General features: G+C 37.4%; 1 protein-coding gene across 2 annotated transcripts in view; it reads left to right on the top strand.

Annotated features, from left to right (window-relative positions):
• The window catches only part of LOC6561329 (cAMP-dependent protein kinase type II regulatory subunit), a 36,799-nt gene extending 14,316 nt beyond the window's left edge, over window positions 1–22,483 (top strand). Inside the window, exons 3-10 of one of the 2 annotated variants that reach the window (XM_032734795.2) lie at window positions 10,336–10,553; window positions 18,345–18,526; window positions 18,771–18,871; window positions 19,062–19,157; window positions 19,552–19,699; window positions 19,774–19,849; window positions 19,923–20,108; window positions 21,278–21,555. In XM_032734795.2, coding sequence (XP_032590686.1) covers window positions 10,343–10,553; window positions 18,345–18,526; window positions 18,771–18,871; window positions 19,062–19,157; window positions 19,552–19,699; window positions 19,774–19,849; window positions 19,923–20,108; window positions 21,278–21,396 — 1,119 coding nt within the window. In that variant the 5' untranslated portion in view covers window positions 10,336–10,342 and the 3' untranslated portion in view covers window positions 21,397–21,555. Of the gene's footprint in view, window positions 1–10,335; window positions 10,554–18,344; window positions 18,527–18,770; window positions 18,872–19,061; window positions 19,158–19,551; window positions 19,700–19,773; window positions 19,850–19,922; window positions 20,109–21,277; window positions 21,556–22,125 lie in introns of those variants that run through there. The other variant, XM_032734794.1, reaches the window with a different exon arrangement.
• The last annotated feature ends 1,598 nt before the right edge of the window (window positions 22,484–24,081 follow it).

Consider the following 24,081-nt stretch of genomic DNA (forward strand, 5'->3'; position numbering starts at 1 on the left):
TCAGTTATCGACTGTGCGTCATGCAATCTCTAAAAAAAAGAAACGAGCTCCAATCTGAATGAAAAATCAACTCAAGCTTTGCCACGCTATTATCAGAACCCTTATTGTTAATTGCCAAAACCAAATAAAAAAAAAAAACAGAATAAAAAGAAAACCAGTTAACACGGCTCATGCGCAAGCTGAGCTGCTATTTTATTTCTTGTTATTTCACTTACTTTCCACTCCTGCCTGCTCCTATCTCCTACCATCTCTGGTTTGCTCGTTTGCCCTCAGCACGCGCCGTTTAACAGCCACGCGCAACAAATTTACCAAAAAGTGGGTTTTAAAATTAAACGTAGGCAACAATAACAACGAAAGCGACAACAACAAACAACTACAACATTTTAGGGGGGACGAACGCAAGTGCGTCATGTAGATAAACGTTTTGTTACAGCACATAATCATCGTAGATACTTGTATTTAGTTACACTGGCAAAAAAAAAGGAAGCAAACAAACATAATACATTCTCTTCAACTGTACATCAATCTTGAATTAAATGTTTTGTCGGATTGCGAAATGATTATATTCAATTAATGAATGTTTTATTACACTTATGGAAAGACATAATGTAAACATATATTTTTTTTCTGTGTAGATTTTCCTAGATATACACGCACAGTAGCATTTCTGTTGCTGGTGGGTGGTTGCTTGTCTTAAAGGCAGCTGTTTGCCTTGAAATTGCTCTCTAATTTAACGCTAATGAGCGCCAAATCATTTCGCCCAGCCAGTTTGTCATTCCATCATCATCATCATCGTAATCATCATCATCCCCATTCTCATGATCATCATCATCCTGTGTAAAATTGTGCGTGGGCACTTTTGCATATTTAACGCGTCCATTTATTTATAGCTTGTCTTTGAATAGGCAAATGGGTCGAATGGGTTTACTTTAGCCAAGTTGAAGTCCAGCACAGCTGCTGCCTTCATGGTCATGGTCTGGCTTTTGTTTCAAGGATTAGTTTTAAAAGCATTAACTTTGCGTCCAACTTTGTGCTAAGGTCAGGCACATTAAGTATGCGATTTAACTGTCTCCGTCTTGTCCCCGTCTCAGCTCTGATCTCATAAACTGTCACACATAGTTACACTTAAGGACATTTATGCTCGGAAATTATTGCACCACAATAAAAAAAAGACGTATTGTCTGTGTGTTGTAAATGCTATCTATTAAAGTAGCTGAGAGTACTTTTTTAAGCACCATTTTCATAGTCAGTTGGATACGTTTATAGATTAGATAGCTTATGCTATATTATGTTTTATGGTTATAAACTAAAAATAAATTCAACTCCAGCTCATCATAAATTTAACATTAGTCATCACAAATTTACTTGCCACACAACATGGGGTTGCCAGAAAATCTGTAAGCCAATGCCTTGAAACATTTCAAAACGATTTTAAATCATATGCATGCAAGGGCAAATTCAATAGATTAAAATACAATTGGATCAGCGGCAAAGACAAAAGCCGCAGTCAAAGCCAAAGTTGTGGGCGAAAAAAGACAGATATCCAGAGAGTTTACGTCAAAGGTTAACTGACAACTCATCGTCTCTCGCAGTCGTCGTTGTCGTTGTCGTTGTCATCGTGGCACGCAATCTAAAACCAAAAACGAACAAATTGCGTTGAATTAACAATGAAATGTGGTATATATATATATATATATATATAAACATATATATATATATATATATATTTATATTTATATATGCAAAAGTCGTTGGACTCCGCATCGCCCCTCCAAAATTGTGGCATCAACTTTTATTGCCTGCTGTGAAATTCCATTTGATAGCAACAGCTTTAAAGCCTCTTTCCAAATGTCAATTGTGCACCCCTTTTACTTGGGTCTCTACGAATATTTCACTCGCTATTGTGCTTGGCATGAGTCAGCGGATGTGACTAAAATATTAATACCATTGAAATTGCAATAATCATACCCCATTCACGTATTATGCGTTGGACAAGTGTAAACCCATCCATATACTACTCGTTTTTCGCTGGACCTTACGTAGTTCTTACTCGTTATACGCTACACGTTATTCGCTACACGTTATTCGCTACACGTTATTCGCTACATTTAAATTGTTAAACGCTTTATCTTACTGGCAATTTGCTATTCGTCATTTTCTCATTCTTACTCGTTAGTCTTACTTATTATACTCTTTACTTGCTATTCCTTATTTCCTAATTCTTACTTGCTACTCGCAAACCGTTCCCGTCCAAATTCCCACTCGCTACTCCTAATTCGGCACTCTCTGCTTGTGCTATACGCTACTGTCTCTTCTCGACTGCTACAAGTCCTTAGTCCTACTTATTACGGCCTATTCCCAATAAGCTACTCCCTTTACCCTAATCCCCACACGTCCCTCTTCATTTGTCACTCGTTGCTCTGCGCTTATCCACATCGAGCGCGTTAATAAATCAATACCCATGCGTCGTATTTTAACAAACATTTCAAGCTGATAACCTTTTTACTTTAACACCGCTGAAGCTGATGAACGATCCAAAAGGGGCACCCAACTCACACACCTTGAATATGAACACACACACACACACACACACACACGCTTCCCTTTATGCACACACAATGCAAAAACAAATAAGCATTTTGCCATTAAAGTTGCGTGACGAACTGAAATTTGCTCCAAAGACTCGCGGGACTCGCTCTTTTTTTTTTTTTTTTTGCTTCTTTCTTTTATTTTTGTGTATATTTTTTATTAAGCCCCCATACATCACATATGCTTGTATGTTATGCATGCGTGTGTGTGTGTATGTGTGTGTCTGTGTGTGCATATGTGTGTGTCTTTGCTGCTTCTGACATTTACGGTTGTTGCGCCGTTGCCGTATGCTTTGCTAGCTGGCTGTTTGTAGCCAGTTCTGGTTTTTGGGTTTTAGGTCTCAGTGTCTCCGTCTTGTTGCTTTCGCCTCGGCGCTTCGAAGTATGCCTTGAAATTGCTTTGAAGCCTTGCGTGTATCTACATACATGTAATGTGTGTCTGAGTGTGTGTCGGTGTGTGTGTGTCGCTTTGGTTGTCACAATGAGCGAGACGCGTGTTTTAGCGTAGCGACTTTATGGTTGGCTGCGATGTAAGTCGTCTGTGCCAGCCACCCAACCACCCATCCACACCCACCACTCAGCCCAGCTTTTGCTTGACTTGCGGAAAATTAAGTGCTTGTCGCTTGGCAAAAATTCCTTTTTATCCTCTTTTATTTCAGATTTTTCTTTGTGTTTTTTTTTTTCATTGACCGGAACAGCTAAATGCAAAGCTGTTCAACAGTTTCAAATTATATGTAGAAATTATGACCACATATATTATTTTTGAGTACATTTTGCTAAATGTCACTAAATACATTCAATTATTCTATCAATTTTTAATTGTACTACATACATTTAACAAATTTGTTGCATTTTTTGAAAAGCTACTCGATTATGTGTTTATTTATTTAATGTTTATTTAAAACACTTCGCATTTTAAATTAAATTTATAATTAAAATTAAATTATATAAAATTGAAAGTATTTATTTAAATTAAAAATTAAAATAAAGGTTTTAAAATAACTGTGTGCATTGTAACGAAATCTTACTTTCAAAATTTACAGTCTCTGACAATTTATTTATTTTATTGTTTTTGTCGACTAGTCAGCTAGCTTTGCAACTTATTTTGCATTTTCACAATGGAGATTAATATCTTTGCAACCTTTATCAAAGAAATTCCAGCTAACTTACAACATAAGAAAATACTTTTAGTTTGTCAAGGGGCCAATAACAAAAATACTCCATTTCGAGCACCATAGATTCATACTCTTGTAACTTTTATCAAAGAATTTTTAGCCAACTTAGAACATTAGAAAATACTTTTAGTTGCACATAAAGACAATCACATAAATTCTCCAGTGCGAGCACCATTTAAAAAGTTTTTTAATTATCTGAAAATCAATTTGTCATCAGCATATTCAATGCAATAAAAATATTCCCAGCTTTTATCCCAACTCATTCGAAAGGCGCATAAATTGCCTTTTTAATGGGTCATACTTGTATGAGGCATATTAAATTTATATTTGCTTGCTGCTCAAAGAATTGCAATAAAAATCCAATTTTAATTATGCATTTCTGACCATTTTGGCCAACCGCAGGCACAAAGCTCTGGCCATATTTTTAGGGTGCCACAAAAATCAACAACAACTGCAATGGCAATTCAAGTGGCCAGTGAAAATTTCATATTTATATATTACTTAATTTTGCTTGCCTTTGCCTGGCAATTAAATGGCCGATCGATTTTATGATTGACCAGTTGGCGATTGGCAATTGCAATTCAGCATTTTTCCGCTGACTAAGTTAAATTTTCATATTTGCAATTGATTTGCATTGCTCACCGCCCATTAAAAATGCAGTGTAAAATAAATTTGTTTATTAAATAACATATTAAGTGGCATATCAAAGTAAATACTTGAAAATAAGGCAAATTTAAAATACATACAAATATATTTTTCATGATAAATAACTAAACTAGTTCAGAGTTGTTATGCTGTATATCATAATGTGCTTCTGTTTATCTGTATTTCCATCAGACTACCAAGTACACATCTAAATTCGAGGCACATTTCTTAAATTTGAAGTCCAATTGAAGCACATTGCATATTCAGTTGACGCACTTCGATTAACCATAAACTTTATTTATGGCTGGCCATCGGAAAATGCTTGTATCATTGCACTTGAGTTAGTGTCCTGGCCTTCGGCCTTTTGTGACGATAGATACTCTGCCAATGCATTTTATTTATGCGGAATTGAATTTTTGCCCCGTCTACATCAACACTTGACCCAATTCACGACAAGCCAACACACTTGAGCTCTGCCTCTGTGTCCGCCTCTGCCATTGGAGGTCAAGTAAATTGTGGGTTGAGTGTAGCCTGTCAATGGCAGTGGCATATACGCTGCGCTGGTCATAATAATTAGGCAGGCCATCAGGCCAGCAGGCCAACAGGCAGAATCTGGTCAAAACACATGCCGCACACACACCCATTTGCCATTGGCTGTTTGTCCACTTTGCTTAATTATGCGCAACGAATTCCTGGTCGCTGGAAAGTGAAGCTCATAAAGTAATGAAGTCATTTAAAACCCACGCACAGGTGTTCCCAATTTTTGTTGACGTAATTTGATAGCTGCTTTTGTTCTTTACTGTTATATGTTTTATCTGCTACCTATTGCCAATTAGCTGGTACTGATTCTCGATGCTTTGCCATCTGTTGCCGCTTTTGTTGTTGTTGTTGCTGTTGTTGTTGCCGCCTGTGGCACGTCTCCAAGGTCAGCGCATAGATCTCTGTTGTGTGTGTGTGTTATGCGAGACAACAATAATAATTTTGCCAAGGTCAGAGGCACAAAAACAGTCAACACACACATTGTATATATATTCACCGTCAATATACCTCAAACGAAAGTACTTTTCGTTATTTAAATCAAATAATAACTAAGGTTTGTTATTATTTCCAAGATATCGGCAAAGCGAGCTGTTGCAAAAGCGATAAAGAAATAATACGCTTTATTTAATCTTCTATGATCCAAGCTCGTAAATATTTTGGCAAGTGCTGTGCATGTGAATTGCATTTGCGACAAGCTTTAAATTCAATTACAGCTGAGCTGAAACTGAATTTGCTCTAATGCAATGCTGCAACTGATGAGCAGCAGTGGGGAATGAAACAGATGCAGAGTGGGCAGAGTGGGTTGAGCAACTGATGTTTAATGTGAATACAGCCGACAGCTGAGTGCCAAGAGCTGCCAGTGACACTCCTACCCCTACCCCCCTCCACTCCCCGCCATTACCGTGTCTTCTGCAGGTGGGGATTAGTTTTGATGGAGCAACTGTGTATTTTCATCGATGTAGTTTGTAGCTGCAGCTAAGCGCTTTAGCGCCAGCACAACTCCTACTAACTGCAATGGCTTTAAAAATGCTTGAATTAAGTTGGCTACAACATGATTATTGGCACACTGTTATATGATGATGAAGCGCAACTGAAGCAAACTCAACCATAAGCCAACTTGTGGTTAGAACACGTGTGCAGCTAAACTAATTTACTACGGTGTTTCGTGTGTGTGTGTGTGTGTTTGTTGGCTATGTGTGTGTGTGAGAGAGTGATTGGGTTGGGCAAGTGTCGACAAACTCAGTGGGACGCAACACACCTTAGCGAAATTGCTAAGCGAATTTAAGAACTAACAAAAAGTTAATTCATTAAAGTAGGAGAAAAAAAACCTTTGGTTTAATGATTTCACGAATGGCCATCTTATTTGTAAGGGTTTATGACAAGTTTAAGTTGTTAATGTGCTTATATAAGCCACTCATTTATAATTGCTTGTTTTCAGCAACTTAATTAATTTAAATCCAACCACGTCATTAGATAATTAGAATGTTTCCATTAATGACTATTTTATAAGCTTGCAGAGGGTGTTATAATTTAGTCGTGTAACGCACTTATGGAGACCTCAAACACTATATATGTATATATTCTTGATAAGCATCAGCAAAATAATCTTTAACATAGGACTGCTGTATCAAACACCTTTCAATCGGTTGGTTTGTCAAACTTAGAACTGAGCAGAATGACTACTTTTATTTTTGATTTGATTATATTTAATTAGCAAGGCACATCTGAAACGTAATCACATGTTGTACGCAACAACACTTATAATTGCTGTTATTATATAGTCTGCGTTATTCAATTGCCGGACTGAGCAAATCTACTGATTTCAGACAAGTTAATCATTTTTGATGTATTTAAATACATCAAGTAGTTATTGATTAAACCAAAGACGTGCAAAGCTGGACAATTAGAGACTGAGTTCCATTATTTTTTTTAAAGAGTGCTCAAGCATTTTGCAAAATATTTGGACTTTCACTTTATTGCCAAGCATCAAACCAAATCGTCAATTTCACTGCCAGCTGTAAACTGTTGCCGCCGCTGCATGTTGCTAACTGCTATTTGCGGTGGCATTGCGACATTACGTATACGCACGGTACACAATTGCAGTTTACACACCCCACAATCCATGCAACACGCTTTCTCTCGGAACTTGCCGAGCTCGCAACGGAAATGGTGAGGAAATGAAAACGGCTTAAGTTTCTTTCTGTTTGGTGCTCTCTGTGTTCTGTGTTTCCTCGTTGTTGTTGGTGTTGTTGTTTTTTTTTTTTGTGTTATGTTTGTGTTTGCTTACCAAGCCAACACCATAGAGCCACCCACTCGGCTGCCTGCTGACTGTTAACTCGATTGTGAGTCAAGTTGAAAGTGGAACTCGGTTCGATCGAACAACTCGCGCAGTTGCACTCTGTCGGCAGACAAACGGACAGGCAGACAGAGGGACAGAGAGACATACTGACTGTGACACAATCTGCCTGCCAGTCGCCGCCATCCATCGCTGCAAGTGAGCTATTTTAAGTTAAGTTGATTTCAAAGCATGTAATTTATTTATGCAGTGCATTGCGTATTACGTGCGAACGCCGAGTAAACCACCTTGACCCACTAATTGGACGCCTCGTCGATATAATGACAACAGCAATAGCAATAGCAATATCAACAGCAATACTAATAGCAACAGCAACAGCAGCAGTAACAACAACAGCAACAGTAACAACAACAAAGTTGCCTATTCGCAAATAGTTTTTTTGCCCTCTCAATTGTTGCCATTTTTCTTGTATTTTTTTATACATATTTTTTCTCACTCATTTTCTTGCCGCGCCTATCGATAAAATCACTTTGGCTGAATCATGTGTTCGCCAGGTGTGTGCAGCCATTGAGAAATACGTATTAAATAAACAGAATTAGAATTTAGAAATCGTGTCTTTTGACAACTTTTCAAGTGCTTAAATATAATTGTGCACTAAACCAGATTTTGCTTAGTCTTATAAATATTTGACAAAATGAAATAGTTTTTGTCTTAAGTGAGTGGAAAAGAGCCCAATTAATTGCCCACAAAATGTCTATTAGAACAATAGAATGCCTACGGGGCCTGCGAGGCCTGCGAGGCCATTTAATCTTCATGGTTAAATGGTTCTGCAAGTGAATTTGCATTTTGTCTTAGTTTCTCCCTTGTTGCTTGTGCCTAATCCCATTATCTATTATTGTTGCTCTAGCACAACCTGAAATACTTAATAGTTGTTCTTAAAATCACATTTAGATTATGCACTGAGTGCTGTGGGTGTTGTGGCGGCATTTGATTGTTGCAGCACTTAGTGCGGAACATGGCCAGAGGCATTTACCTGTCAAGTGGCAAGTGGCAAGTGACAATTGGTAATTGACAAGCTGGCCAATTTGCAATTGCGAAGACAAACACGGCCAACACCCGCCTACCAGGCCAACGGCTGTGGCAGCCTTTATTAGTTTGTAATTTTGGTTTTAATATTTATTTATTCGCCGCTTTCTGGCCGCAGGCTAAGTTGAATATTAATGAACTTAATTGAAAAAGTTTGTCTCGAAAACAAACTGTAAGTGTGTATGTGTATGTCTGTGTGTGTGTGACAGTGTGTGTGTGTGTAGGTGGGTGTGGGTGTGTGTTGATCCACTGTAAACATGCAACAACAAGAACAACAATTCCTTAACTGCTCCTCTGCCAGCCGGGGCAAAAATTAATTTTCAAAATTACGACAAATAAAATGTTGCGGGCAACTTTTCAACAGCGAAACCAAAATCAAGGCAGCATTGGTGGCAGGGGCAGTGGCAGGGGCAGTGGCAGGGGCACAAGTAGAGAAAATTGTGCTTAGGGTGCACGTGGAGCCAAACAACAATAACTGTAACTCGATGCGCAATTTCCATAATTACGCATATTTGGCGCAGACTTATAAATATTTATGCGGCTGGCTTTTCAATGAAGTTCTTCCACAGATTTCTCAAGCGTCTGTGCACAAGTTAAGATAGCTATGGAGTCCCAGATATTCATTTCATAGCTCGTGTGTGTAGACAAGTGCTTTGTTGAAAGGAGCAACTTTTTGCTGCACCAGCCAGTGTGAGGCGAGCAGTTGAGATTAAGCCAAGTAGGTCTCTGTGGGTCTGCTGCCTTAAATAGGCCGAAATAGGAATGTGGTTGATGTGTTCATGCTAAAAACATGTTTGCAGCAAACAACTTGTAATCGCAAAACTTATTTACAGAAATCAAACAAGCTGTGAAGTTTTATTAAGAGTAAAAACTTAAAAATTGGCAGCGCATAGTTTGACTATAACTTGCGACGGATCTGTAATATATATATGTATATTGACAAGCGTGTACAAAGTGCATTATGTATACATATGCATTACAAATATTATTTTGGCGTTGCAGTCACAAGATTAGCATGCAGCTCACGTTCTACGTTTTCTACGAACACGAAAAATCCAACGACAAATCTCAAAAGAGACATAAATTACAAATAAAAATAAATAAAAGAAAATTGTGCAACGTTGAATCACGCGCCAATAAGCGCTGACGCGGATGACACTCGAATGAGCTATAGTATTATGATAATACTTGTTGCCTATGCTGTTTACATGTTTGATGATGAGTTGCTGTTGTTGTTGCTGTTGTTGCTGGACATGGGTATACACATAGATATACATAACTTCCGTGGGTCGTCTAAAAAATGAGCAAGTCGCTGGTCGGACTAGGGGGCCACTCAACAGACTCGATGGCAGACACACGCGTGTGACAAATTACACAAATGGGCATAAAGCGGACGCAACTGGGACTCCAGATTCTACATACACATAAATATTTATATATATATATTTATATATATGTATTATGATTATCTCTTATGTCAGCGCTTGACTTTTCTCGCTTGTTTCGCTTTATTGCAATTAGTCGTAAATTGATTTGGCAATCGCTGGCACTCTGATATATGTTTATATTTTTATGCCCTACACTTGACACTTGGCAAAAGAGCTGGGTACCCCCGATTTCCACTAAATATCTGCCAAAAGAATCGTTGTTTTACATTCACATTTACAGTTCCAGTGCAGTTTTCCTGGGAACTGTCGAGAATCAAAATATAAGTGCTTTAAATTCAATTGAAAAACACCAAATAAATATTTTTAGCTTGAAATTCAATTGTGTTCAGTGGCACTCCCCGCTGGTGTTATCTATCAATCTATTTTTAAAACTATTGACACAAATAAATATCGGCTGATAAACTCTATAAATAACGACAGTCGGCACAAAGTTCCATAAAATATACGATTTTTGTTGTTGCTGATATTTATTAAATTTTAATTCTCATTTTAGAATATGTTTATTTAAATATTTCTCGCACACTGATTTCATATGTACTTCTTTCTACTTCAATCAGCACAAATATGTCCACCGATTCCAGTCGACGCATTCAGGTGCCGGATGAGCTCAAAGAGGTGCTTTTGCAGTTCTCCATCTCGTATCTGGTCGAACAGCCACCGGATCTGCTTGACTTTGCCGCCGAATACTTTAACAAACTGCAGGCAAATCGGCCAACAACAGCCACTGATAACGGGGCCGATGATCAGATAAGCCTCAACTCACAAGATGGCGACGGTAAGTCATAAAGCATATTAAAAAAATTAACTTTAAATTTGAGCATTTTTTAATATTTGTATATTTTTAATGGATGCATTTGAGTTGATAAATTTTAAATACAAAAAGTCGCTAATACTTTGTATTACTGATCTTCTTTGAATTGTTTAGAAATTAAATTCATTATTTATTTTTTAAAATTGTGGCTTTGAGCCAGAAAGAAAGATTTATGAAGTACGTATTTCGGCTCTCCTCTGTTAAATGATTTGAGTTGCTTAAAAAGGTCGAAAGTTATGATTGCAAAATCAATTAAATATTTAAAAATATTTATGCAAGTCATAAATGGAAGATTTGACTTGAAGTCAAGTCGCTGATACCGAGCATTTCTGATTGATTAAGAAGCTTGACAGAAATGTAGTCATTTAATTAATTAAGACATTCGATGTCGCCCATTAATTAATTCTTAAATAGAGCATATTTCAGATGCTTTTACTTATGCTTATGAGATGGCTACGTATACAAGTTTATCCTTTTTTAATATAATATAAAATACTTATCGTGAAAATGTTGAGTTTCTGGCATACTTTATCCAATTGACAGTCTGACAGACAACTAACGACAACCATATAGAAATTGATATATAACTAAATAACTTTTTGAACTATTGAGTCGAACTCTTGACAAATCTTATAAAACTATTTGCCCGCTTCTTTATTAACAATATGATTTATGTTTGATGGTGACAACTATATAGAATGTGATAAAAATAACGTAACTAACTTTTTATACTATTGAGTCGAACTCTTGACACATCTTATAAAACTAGCACAAAACCCGCTTATATATTAATAATATTATTTATGTTTGATGGTGACAACTATCGACTGCTATCGGCTAAAGCTTTGCATAACTTGTGGGCATAACATTTCAACATTTCGTAACAAATATTTATTCATATTGCCTAACTAATTCATCTTTGAACAGTAAAATCAATATTGCCTCTGGCTTGATTACGCCTTGAAATGTGCCCACCTACAAATGAGCAATGCGAACATTGCGTGTCCTGACAACAACAACAATAGCAACAAGAACAACAATTCCGTTGAGGGTCAACTATTTTCATGTCTCGTCATATTTGTGCGTCAATTGTTGCCACATTGCGAGGCATGGCATTAACAGCTTTAACTGCAGCTGCTTTTAGCCCCCGAGGTATTATTTTTGGTTGCCCAACTTTTGTCAAGGCGAAGGAGGGAGCGAGGGGGAGGGGGAGGGGTATGCCACTACCGTCATGCAATTTGACGTCAGACGTGGCAGCGCGCAAAATAAAAGCCGGCCCTTGATTTTGGCGTAAGCCATGCACTAAATTCTAATAATAAAACAGAAAGCCCAACAACAACAACAAAAAAAAACCATAAAAAATGGTAACTGAGTTTGTTGTTGGTTTTGTTGCTGTTGTTGCAAATTGAAAAGTTTTTTTTTTCTTCTTTGCGGTGCTAAAAGTTTTGCTTGTTGCCAACTTGAAACTGTGTAACATTTTTGGGGTGTGTATCTGTATCTCATTATTTGCCATAATGCGTCGCACGTGTGCAGACAATTAGCGCCAGCTGGACACGCAGCCGGATCCCTGCATCCGTGCCACATTCATCTTCCACCAGCACCCAAAGCAAATTAAATAATAATGTTGATAAAGCTGTCAAGAGCAACAGTAACAGCAGCGCCGAGCACAGGACACAGGACACAGAACCTGGACCAGCCGCTGCTCCTTACTCCCCTTGCATTCTTCTGATGCTGCTGCGTTGCGTGTTTATCTTCCGGTTAATCAAACACGCAGCACGGCTCAAGGAACACCGTGTCAAGTGTGCGAATGTGTCTTGCTCTTCAACTTGCTCTTGCTCTTGCTCTGGCACTAAGAAAAAAATCGCACTACTTTTTTCCCCAAGGATAACCCAGACTAAAATAAACAACAGTTAATCCTCAACTCGAGAGAGCAAATTTCATTAATATTTTCTGAAGTTTTTTCTTAGAAACATTATCATTTATTAATAAATTTTTGAAAAATGCAAAAAAGCCTTTCTAATTTTTGCGACATTATTTTTTCGTTTATTTAATATATCTAAAAACAAGAAAGACTTTCTAGTTTTCCTGGTGCTTTTCTAAATTTCAATGCGATTTTTTGTGTGATATTTGTCTTGCTCTTCTTTCAGTACTTTGTAGGGCATCCTGCATTTAGAGTCCTGCTGTCATTAAAAATCTATTAATTGCGCACACAGCTCAAGAGCTGGACAAACAACCACAACTCGCCTCATTTTCTTTAGATATACACACATATATATCTCAATTACCAGCTGGAATGAAGCGAATTTGTCAAAGTCTTTTAAATCTGACACCTCTTTAAAAATTTCTACGCAGCGCTTTGATTTTTATTTTAATTAAATTGGTTTGAAGTGGATTGGAGGCAAATGAAATCTTCGCCAAAGAAATCTGTGAACCAAGCAAGGCTCTGATTTGCAATTGCCAATCTGTTTTCGCTTAAATTATATTAAAGCACAAATGTTTTCTAGCCTAACTATGGCTTCCGTAAAATGAGTTTCTATTATTATTATTATTATTATTATTTATTAGCTAATGTGAAAACTGAGATAGCTTTTCAAATAATCTGAGTGCGTTGATCAACAAAAGTGAAGCACTTTTATATATATTTGTAAATACAGTTAAGAACAAGCCTGTCATTTAATTGAAGTTTGCATTAGACTCGTCTCACTATCGTTTTCACCTTTTTTTTTTATTGATGCTGTTGCTTCCGCTGCTGCAAATTTGTCTTTGGCTTTGCTCAGTGAAGCCCTCAAAAGTTCAGCTGAGCGTAAGCGCAAAACGCAAATAGCTCTCACGTTTATGTGTTTGAGTGTGTGTGTGTGTGTGTGTGTGTGTATGCCACGCCCCTTGCAGTGCTTTGATGTCTATTTATGGTCAGGCGAAGCTGTTTTGATTTAAATACGCTTTAAGCGCCGCACGCACACATAAATAGCGCAGTCGAGAAAACACTTGCATGAAATATTAAGTATACGTTCAGTAATTTTTTGCGGGTGCCAAATTGTGGCCTAATAAGGTGTGTGCGAGAGTGTGTGTGAATGAGTGTGTGTGTGTGTGTGTGTGTGTGTGTGATGAGCTTGTCGTACATTTTATTAACGCTCACGTTGGCCACAAAAAATATGCCAAGCAGCGCAAGTGAGACGGCAAGGTTGAGGGAATAAGACACATGTGAGATGTGGAGAGTGTGGAGTTAAAGCAATGGGCGCCCATTGAAGCATGCGGATGAGCAGCCGTAGCAGCAGCAGCAGCAGCACCAGCAGCACCAGCAGCAGCGGCAGCAGCGTCAGCTTCGCAGTTTTGCGCTTCAGCTGGCACAGGAGCAGGGTGGGTGCTGGGGTGATGTTAGCTGCCACGCCCATGCGCTGTCATGGCTTTAGCTTTGCGAGCTACATTTTGAACATTATTGACATGCCAGCGGCGTTTGCAGCAGCACGGAAATGACTGGTCATGTTCTCTGTGTGTCTGTGTGTGTGTGTATGCTTGTGCCTCCTGTTGCGCTTAATGATAAATATAAAACAACAACAGCAGCAGCAGCAACAAATGCTCATGTTAATCGAGACAAAGCGACGCTCGACGCTCGACGCTCTCTCCCTTATTTATATACCACAGACAGAGGCTGACAACCATTTTTTCATGTGTGCGCCTGTATTTATCTATATGTATATTTGTATATATGTATGGCAAACCAACACATTTGCACATCTATCTCTTGTGCTGTTGCCTACTTACAGGCACTATTTCCGCCTTTCATTTTGACGACTTGTGGCGAGCATTTGTGGCCTGGCTCAAAGGCTGCTGCGGCAACGACAGTGGCTTTAGTCGTTAACTAAACGTCACTCCGCGCACAAGACGGAGTCAGTCAACGTACCAGTCAACCAGTCAACCAGTCAGTCAACCAGTCAGTCAGTCAGTCAGTCAGTTAACTAACAGCATGTCATCATCAACATCATTGTCGTCATCATCATCATCATCATCATCATCATCATTGTCATCATCCCATTAGCATTCACATTGCAAATCTCATTCGCGTCATCGTCTCCATCTCTCATTCCGTTAACGAACTTAATGCAGTCAACTTTTTTATTTGCCATTTTTTAATTAAATTTGCTCGCGCGTGTTTGCCAAGTTTTTATTACAGTGTGTTTGTGTTTGCGTGCGTGCGTTTGGCCTTAAAACCATATTTAAGCCAAAATAAATTTGATAACAATTTACTAACACATTGCTAAAGCCAATATTAAATATCGTTTACTAAGTGCTCAATTTGCACTTTTCACATTGATTAATGAAATCAATTGTTTGCCTATTGACTTGTTAATAATTTATTTGCTTACGTATGTCAATAATATGGGCATTTCAATATGTAATATTGACTAACGATTTCTATATTATTTTCTGTTACTGTTTTGACAAAGATGACTTTGAAATTTATTGCATAAACAAATGCCTGTAAAGTGTCGGAAAATTTATAAGAAATCAAGCACAAGTTACGTTTTCGACTTGACTTTGAAAATGATTTATATTTTGATATGCCTAAGCAGTAAAATGCTCATTTATCTATAAGAACCACAAAAATTATTTGCCATTTTGAAATCAAAGCATCAGAGCAGCAAATCTAATCAAATAAACATAAATGTGACCAAAGCTAAAACACAAGATGATGGACAGGCATACATACATATATTCTATATGTTGATACTTCCTCCAATTTATACATACCTATATGTTCTAAATATAGTATGATGATACTTCCTTCCATTCACTACGAGATTTTTCTTACTAATCAAAGATTCCTTGCAAGCTACAAATGTAATAAGGACACCTTATTAAACATTTCCTGTGAGTGTTGTGCTATTATTACTCTCGCAGCTGTACATATTCTATATATAGCGTGTGCATATTGCCGTCCATCCATACATAATTGTGTTATATATAGTAAGTCCATACTTCCGACCTTCCTCCGACGTAATCTTGTCGTTAACATCCGTGCGTTGTCCACATCCTGTTACAAAGCAAGCTGTAATAAATACTTTACTACAATTGAGTTTGCTGCTCCGCCCTTTAACAGCTTCAGCTCAAGGATAACGCCAAGACAATATATATATATATATAGATAAATGTGTGTGAACCATTCAAATGGCAAGTATCCCACTTGACACGACTTTTAACCATCGCATTGCAAAGACACTTTTTTTATTTTTTTATTGTTGGCTGTTGAAGATAAGTTTCTGAAGTGTTTCAATCGTGAAGTGCGCGCTGAGATTTCGAATTGTTGATTTTTGCTGAGAAACGCAAGCGAAATAAACTTGCTAGCTCGAATCTAAAACAAGACAGTCATCACTCCGCAGTGTAGGCCAGGTGCATAAATATTTATTACGCATACGCCGCGTGTGACAGTCAATACTTTTGCGTTGATATTTATTGTGTGCGTTTTGAGCTTTCACCTTGAGTTTTCAGTTGCAGTTTTTCCAAAACGTGTTCGCGCACAACTGGTTTTTGATTTTCGCGAGGCTGTTGAAAATACATAAAATAAAAAAAAAACCTGCAACTGCAGCAATAACGAACTATTCCAGCCACAACAACAAACAACAAATCAAGCGAGAAAAGCCATAAAAAAATTATATTGAGTGCAGAGCATAATGTCTACGCAAGTGTCTAGCAATTTATTGGCCGGTAAGCAACAACGAAAACAACAAAAAAAAAAAACAATATCAACATACCTAATATGAAAATACGAAAAATATATATTTTTTTTTGGTCAGACACGTCGCACGCACAATTATAGCTATATAGATAATTGTATCTATTGATCTACAGATTTGGATGATGCAAGCCACAAACAGAAAAAAAAACACACAAAATACATACACATAACAGCTATAAGTACTCGACAAATAGATTAAATATAATATGGCAGGTAGACGATAGATAGCGTAATCTTAACTTGGACAAAATCTGATCAGTGTCGTTGAATTGATGAAATCGATTCTATTTTCTAGAATATATGTACTTAATTCAGCACCAAATTGGTTAGGCTTTTAATAGTTCTTTTAGTTTTATATATTCGATGCTAAATAAAAATATATTTTGTACCCAATTTGCTTGAGTTCAATGTAAAAATTATAAATGCTAAGTATTTTTGTTAGGATTGGAAACTTGTTGGCAAAGTGTATATGAGAGCACAATAAAAGTTGTGGTTGTAAATTCGAATATATATAGTGTATATATATATAGAGAGTTGAACATATATATTTTATGTGTGTGCTGGAAAAATGAATAATTGCTGCAATTGTTTTAGTTGTTTTCACTTATCCCATTCCATCTGTCTCGTTTGTCTCAACTTTGCGCGCTGATGAATTGCAAACATTTTGCTGTTTGTGTATGTAGCCAAGCAAGTTGTTGTTTTTGTTGTTGTTATTGTTATTGTTGTTGTTGCTGGTGTTAATAAATACATCATCAAAGCATTGGCAGTGCAAGTAGTAAAACTGCCAACTAGGCGTAATTATTGCAAATGCAGATACAGATACAGATACAGATACAGATACAGATACAGATACAGATGCATACAGAAAACACATTCATCTTAAATATCTGCTGCTGTATCTAAAGGGGGCTGTGTTGATCTTCTTTTTATGTGTGTTTTCAGACACACACACACACACACACACTTGTATATATATAGCAGAGTCATCTCTATATATCTCTCACGCCTGATGTGTGGGCAGCTGGACAGCCTTGGCTCAGCCACTGCCCCACCTCGCTCCCCTATCCCTGCACTCTGCTTGTGTCTGTTTTATGTCTGTTTTGTCTGTTTCATTTTCATTCAGAGCGAGTGCATTTTATGTCGCTTATGCATTCGATTTGATGAGACAGTTTCCAGCAAACTTGACGCAGCTGGTTAGCAAAAAAAAAAAAAAAAAAAAAAAAACACTAAAACACAAATGCTGACGCAAAGTGTATGTGTGTGTGTGTGTGTGTGTGTTATGAGTACACCCAAGCACATTCCCCAGCTAATACAATGATGGCCTCAAGATGATGATGGTTTTGGGAGCGGGGCGGTGTTGAGTGGAAGCGCATCCGGCAGCATTCAACTCAACTCATCACAGTCTCTAATCATCAGTGAATTCCTGTCTATCAGTCCTCTGCACCTCTCTGCGCTCTTACCCCCGCTTATTTAATGAAATTAATGTGTGACATGAAGCCAGAAAGTGGACCTGCTCTTCTTGTGTGTCTGTGTGTCTGTATACTTTAGTTAATGAGCACAAACATGAAAGTCAAACTGGCGCAGAGGACATTGTCCTCAATGGAGACATCTACTTAATGCATAACCAACACAGACAACGTTTAGGCCAACAACCAAATGAACTGGCCATTTTCATTAATTAGGCGCATTCCACAAAACATTTTGTGTACCAGAAAACAGCAAAGGTTTACTCTTAGATCGATTTGATATGTGAACTTACGACGAGTCAATAATATATTTTTGAAGGAAACTATTCAAACTTTTCCATTTATTAGCTATTTTATTGCCAATTTAAGTTGTAGAAAAACAACACACAGCTTGAAGCAATCAAAATACAGCAAATAATTTTAAATATACAGGAAAAAATCATATTTATAGCAATTTTACTAAGATTTATATCTGAAAAAATGTAGCTTTTGTTGTGATAAAGTTCAAGCATTAATGTTATTCAATATTTTGGTTTTCATCCATAATATTTACAGCCGAACCACCAATAGTACAAAGCACACGTCGCAAATCCGTGTTCGCCGAGGCTTACGATCCGGAGGCGGACGACGATGATGAGGGCGCCACTGCCATATTCCCCAAGACAGATGACCAGCGGGCGCGTCTCGTCGAGTCGGTGAAGAATGTGCTGCTCTTCCGTTCGCTGGAGAAGGAACAGGTGCGTATCTAGCACATAAATCTCTGGCATGTTTCCTTCACCACGCTACACAAAAGCCAAGCGAGCTCTTTTCGCACAGACACAGACAACCGCAAAAGCCGAAGCACGTTGTCTGTGTGTGTGTGTGTGTGTTAGAGTGTGTGGTGTGTTTTGTGTGGATGCCACTCCATCTTTGCCATTCCGCTGTTGTTGTGTAAATGCCTTCTGGCTGATTTCTGTTGTCTTGTTTTATGTTTTCGCACAGATGAATCAAGTGCTGGATGCGATGTTCGAGCGGAAGGTGGAACCAGGCGATTTCATCATACGCCAGGGCGATGATGGTGATAACTTTTATGTTATTGAATCGTAAGTGCGCCAAAATGCTAGAATAATGCTCTTAAATTGCGTATACGTCATGTGCGACGCAGCCGCTCCGTCAAAGTAGGCAGCAATATTTTTCACATACACACGAGACGTATGCGCAATTAATTTGTATTTATTTCAATTTATTTCGTTGCTTCATTCTGATTGATTAATTCTCGCGCCTATTCCACAGTGGCATCTACAAAGTCTATATAAATGATAAACACATTAGCACCTACAACCACACCGGACTATTTGGTGAATTAGCGCTGCTCTACAATATGCCCAGGTAAGCAAATATTCAACTCTAAAAAGGCCTATCTCATCGCAGACTAGACAAATACCGAAATATCGAATTATTTACACCCGCTGACTGTGCATGAAATGTGCTAATTTCTCAATTCCAACTCGACACTTTTGGCTATTTCCATCAATTTCTTATGAGAGGGGTTTATTAAGCGGGGATAGGTGTGAGATGATTTATATCTCACAGCTTAAATCGATTAAAAAAAAATAGCATTTTATTTCTACAACATTTTAAAGCTAGCGTTTAGAGATTTTGAGGGTATCTTTAACCTGGAATGCAGTATTATTCTATGATTTCTTTTTAAAATGAAGCTATGTGAGTTTAAAAATGTGAAGTCCAATATTAATTAAGGTTTTATTTTTTAACAAATGTCCAGAGCGGCCACCGTGCAGGCGGAAACCGTTGGCCTACTCTGGGCCATGGATCGCCAGACATTCCGACGCATTTTGCTCAAGTCGGCGTTCAAGAAGCGAAAAATGTACGAGGAGCTGTTGAACAATGTGCCCATGCTGAAGGCCCTGCAGGTGAGCAGCAGACAGTTGGAATATGCCAAGCCAGAATATTAGAATATATATATATAATTTCGATACTTTTGCAGAACTACGAGCGCATGAATCTGGCCGATGCCCTGGTCTCCAAGGCATACGAGGATGGTGAGCGCATCATCAAACAGGGTAAGCCCAACTCGTCCAAATCTTTCTGCTAATGGTTAAGAGTATTTTCGATTGGTTTGGTATATTTGCGTAGGTGACGCTGCTGATGGCATGTACTTCATTGAGGAGGGCACCGTGTCTGTGCGCATGGATCAGGACGATTCGGAAGTGGAGATATCCAAACTGGGCAAGGGCCAATACTTTGGCGAACTGGCACTGGTCACACATCGGCCACGTGCCGCATCCGTTTACGCCACAGGTGGCGTCGTTAAGCTCGCATGTAAGTCATCTGCGAGCCAAGTTCGTGACACTGAAAGCCACTTAAAGGACTCGCTTTTGGCCAGCACTATTAATGCTTATTCTCATTTATTTTTTCTGTTCTTCTTTTCTGTTTATCGCATATTTTGTTTACGCACTTACCCCCCCGATGCCCATTTTGCACTGTTGTTGTTGTTGTTGTTTCGTGTTGTGTTTGTGCCTGTCGCTTTCCGTGTTGTGTGTGTCTGTTTTGTGTATTTCTGCCTAATGCGGTGTAGTCCTGGATGTGGTCTGCTTCGAGCGACTCCTGGGCAGCTGCAGCCGCCTCCTGCAGTGCGGCATTCGGGACTATCGCTACCTGGAACTCGATCTGCGTGCCTATTTTGATAGCCTGCTAACCTTGTAGTTGACTTTCTGCTTAATGTATTGCTTCAAAGAGGGGGGCGGGGTGTCAGTAGGGAGTGATTACTTGTTAGAATTATCGCATTTTACTCTCTTATAAAAGAAATAGTTCTTAAAATATCACTTTAATGTCACATGCAAACTCTCTAAGACTTTGAGGCAGAGATTGAGATAGCAATCAAGCCAGAAACTGAGTTAGGCATATAACGGTGTTATTGAATGAATCAAGTCAAAGGAAAAATGAGAGAAAAAATATGGAAATACCAAGAGAAAGTGAGAGCAATTGAAAGAGAGAGAGATTTGAGGTGGATTTGGGAAAAGCGATTGGTAGAAAACAAAAGAAAACTGTAGAAAGAGAAAGATTAGATTGGCTAGAGAATGGGAAAGCGATAGAGAGAAAGAGAGAGAGAGAGAGAGAGTGAGGGGCACAGGAAGATTACAAGAATAGAGAGGACAAGTCAGTGAGAGAATGCGAAAGTTACCGCCTGAGCAGAGAATGCAACCAGGAAACTTGATGAAATGAAGAGACTGAAAAACATATCAAGAGAAAGAGTAAAAGAGAGAAATTTAGAGAGAGTCTGCGACAATAGCCATGGTAAAAGAAAACTCGAAATCTACAGAAAGGACATTCAGATTTGAGTTTAAATTGAGATCCCAAATGAGATTTGGCATAACAAGTGCGCACCAACATTGTTTTTATATTAAGTACAAGTACACCTCCGCCCCCCTCATAATTATTTCTATTTGTAGTATTGTAAGGTTATAGCTCTAATTGAAATTCCGTCCTAGTCCTAGACACGGATGCCTTCGAGCGCATCCTGGGCTTCCTTACCGACGTGCTCAAGCGCAATATTCTGATGTACGAGCAAATGTTCACCGAAATGGCCCGTCGCAATACCAATCTGTGAAATCAATCAAGCGTTATTATTATCATCATAATTATTTTTGTTGTTATTATTTTTGTGACTAAAATTTATTGTTCAGCAAGAGAGAAAAGGAGTGAGAGAGCGAGCCAGTTTGTGTAAATGGAGTCATTAAAAATTGTACAGTTGCGAAGTAAACATCAATTTATATGCAGTTTTTATTTACTTCACACAAATATATAAAACAAAAACACTCACACACATACACACTCACACACATTCAGATTGGCACAAAAAATCGCACGTATACGCAACGTTAGCCCAAGCCACATCAAAATGTCTGCTGCTGACACAGACATAACACAACCAACAAACAAACAAAAAACTGGGGAAAAATACACAAATAAAAAGTCGAAAAAAAAACCCGAAAAAAATACGTTTCCATTGTGTGATTGGTAAGCGCAGCTCTATATAATATTTATGAGTTGAGGCGCCTGTGGTTAATGGCAACGGGTTCAAACATATGCATATGTACATTCCGCATAAATATATAAATATATATGTATATATGGGCAGTGTGAATTCCTGTGGGTCAACGGTTGTGATCTATGGTCCTTAATGATAACTTTACTGTCATGTTTACTAACATTATTATTATCATTTTTATTATTAGCCATTATTTATGAAGGTTAAGGCATGTCCACAAAAATATTCTCGCTTTTTTTTCTTTGCATATCATAAATAATTGTTATATATTTGATTTCTGATTAACAGTTCTTGATGTGAGGGCATTTGAGCGTCTGCTCGGACCCTGCATGGATATTATGAAGCGCAACATTGATGACTATGAATCGCAGCTGGTTAAAATATTTGGCAGCAAAAATAATATCACCGATACACGATAAAAAGTCTGAACAACAACAACAACAACAAACAAACAAACAAACAAACAACAATAACAAAATGCAGCTACAACAACCACAAGCAGGCTAATGGGTTTAAAAGGACTCTGCACAAACTAAACGAAGGCATACATACAACAACCAACAACCAACAACCAACATCAACAACATCAACAACAACAGCAATAACAAGCATGCAATGCACTAACACAACCAATACAAGCGCAAACCAAACAAACATACACACACACCTACAAACACACACACAACACTTACACACGGACCCTATATATATATATAAAAGTAAAGAACTTGATTTAATTATGTTTTAAGCTGAGGCTGGTTAATGAAATACAAAAACAATGATTACGATAATACGCTAATGATAATGATAATCATAATGTTATTTGCGTTATATGCGATGTTTTACATACAAACTCACGCACACTTAAGCAAAAATATTGTATGTATGTATTAGCAATTGTAATTTAATGTATTTAATTGAAAAACAAAGAGAAAAATAACTTATAACAAAACCATTTTTTTGTGTGTCATTAGCTCGAAGAAAAATATTAAGTGCATAGTTCATAGTCTTGTTTTTTCTTATTTTTATCTATTATTATTATTATTATTATTATGATTATTATAATACTAATTTGTTATCGCTTGATTTACGTATAATTTAGCACAATATATAGCTGAAAAAAAAAACTAAAAATATTAAAAAAACAACAAACAAAGCTCGTTTTTGCATAAGTTTAACAATCGAAAAAATAAACAACAAATCCAGCAAGTTGATGGAGTAAAATCAAATAATGAAACTTGCAACTTGCATAACTATATATATAAATATATATAATATATATATATATATATATATATATATATATGTAGGTATGTGTATATCAAATGAGCGCAAATGGAAACACATCAAGCAAAGAGTTTATATCTACAAAAACACAAATTTAAATACTTATATAAAGTAAAACCTACACATATGCATACAACAAATCTTATTTATTTATAAAGTAAAGTAAAACAAAATCAATCATTGTACTAGTCTATATATGTAAAAATTGCTGCTTGCAGTCTTTACAAATAACAAGAAAAACAAAAACAAAACAAAAAAAACTAAATCAAAAAGCAGCTGGCAAATGTTGCGCAATAAAACACCTTTGAAATTGTTTAAATATATATTTGAGACACGCTTAAAGATAATGTTATGGCCCAGAACAACACCCCTTCGAAAAGCAAAAAAAAAAATCAAAAAAATCAACTGAAACAACCCCTGTTTTTGGGTTTCCAGCCAGTCAGAAACTAGATCTTCCAAAAACAAATATGTTGACAGTTCAGTTAAAGATTTCCATAACAAAAGAAAAACAAAAAAAAAAAACAAAAAACGATCTCAATATAAGCAAAATTTAATTGTTATACCATTTATTACGAATTTCATTTCAATTTCAATTGGCTCTACAAAGCAAATGGCTAAAGGCACAATCAATTATATATGTTGCATGGGATCAAACTTAGAAAACAAAACTTTCAATACACGATACGTTATGATATGATATGATATATGTATCTAGCGGAGCAAGTATATACATACACATATGGTGCAGATCTGCTCAGTTCTTAACAAAATGGTATTGGCATTATGGTCTTGGATGGGCTAGACACGAGTACCATATAGTATTGTAGTTAGAGCGAAGCGTAGCGCAAAAGCAAAGCAATATCAATGGCCTAGATGTGTACTTAGTAGAGTTCTATTTTGCAATTCCAAATAGTTGCCCACCCTTACCCTTACCCTTACCCACTTGTCCATATATCC

This window comes from Drosophila grimshawi, unplaced genomic scaffold (genome assembly GCF_018153295.1).
Source record: "Drosophila grimshawi isolate 15287-2541.00 unplaced genomic scaffold, ASM1815329v1 contig_1369, whole genome shotgun sequence".
NCBI lineage: Eukaryota > Metazoa > Arthropoda > Insecta > Diptera > Drosophilidae > Drosophila > Drosophila grimshawi.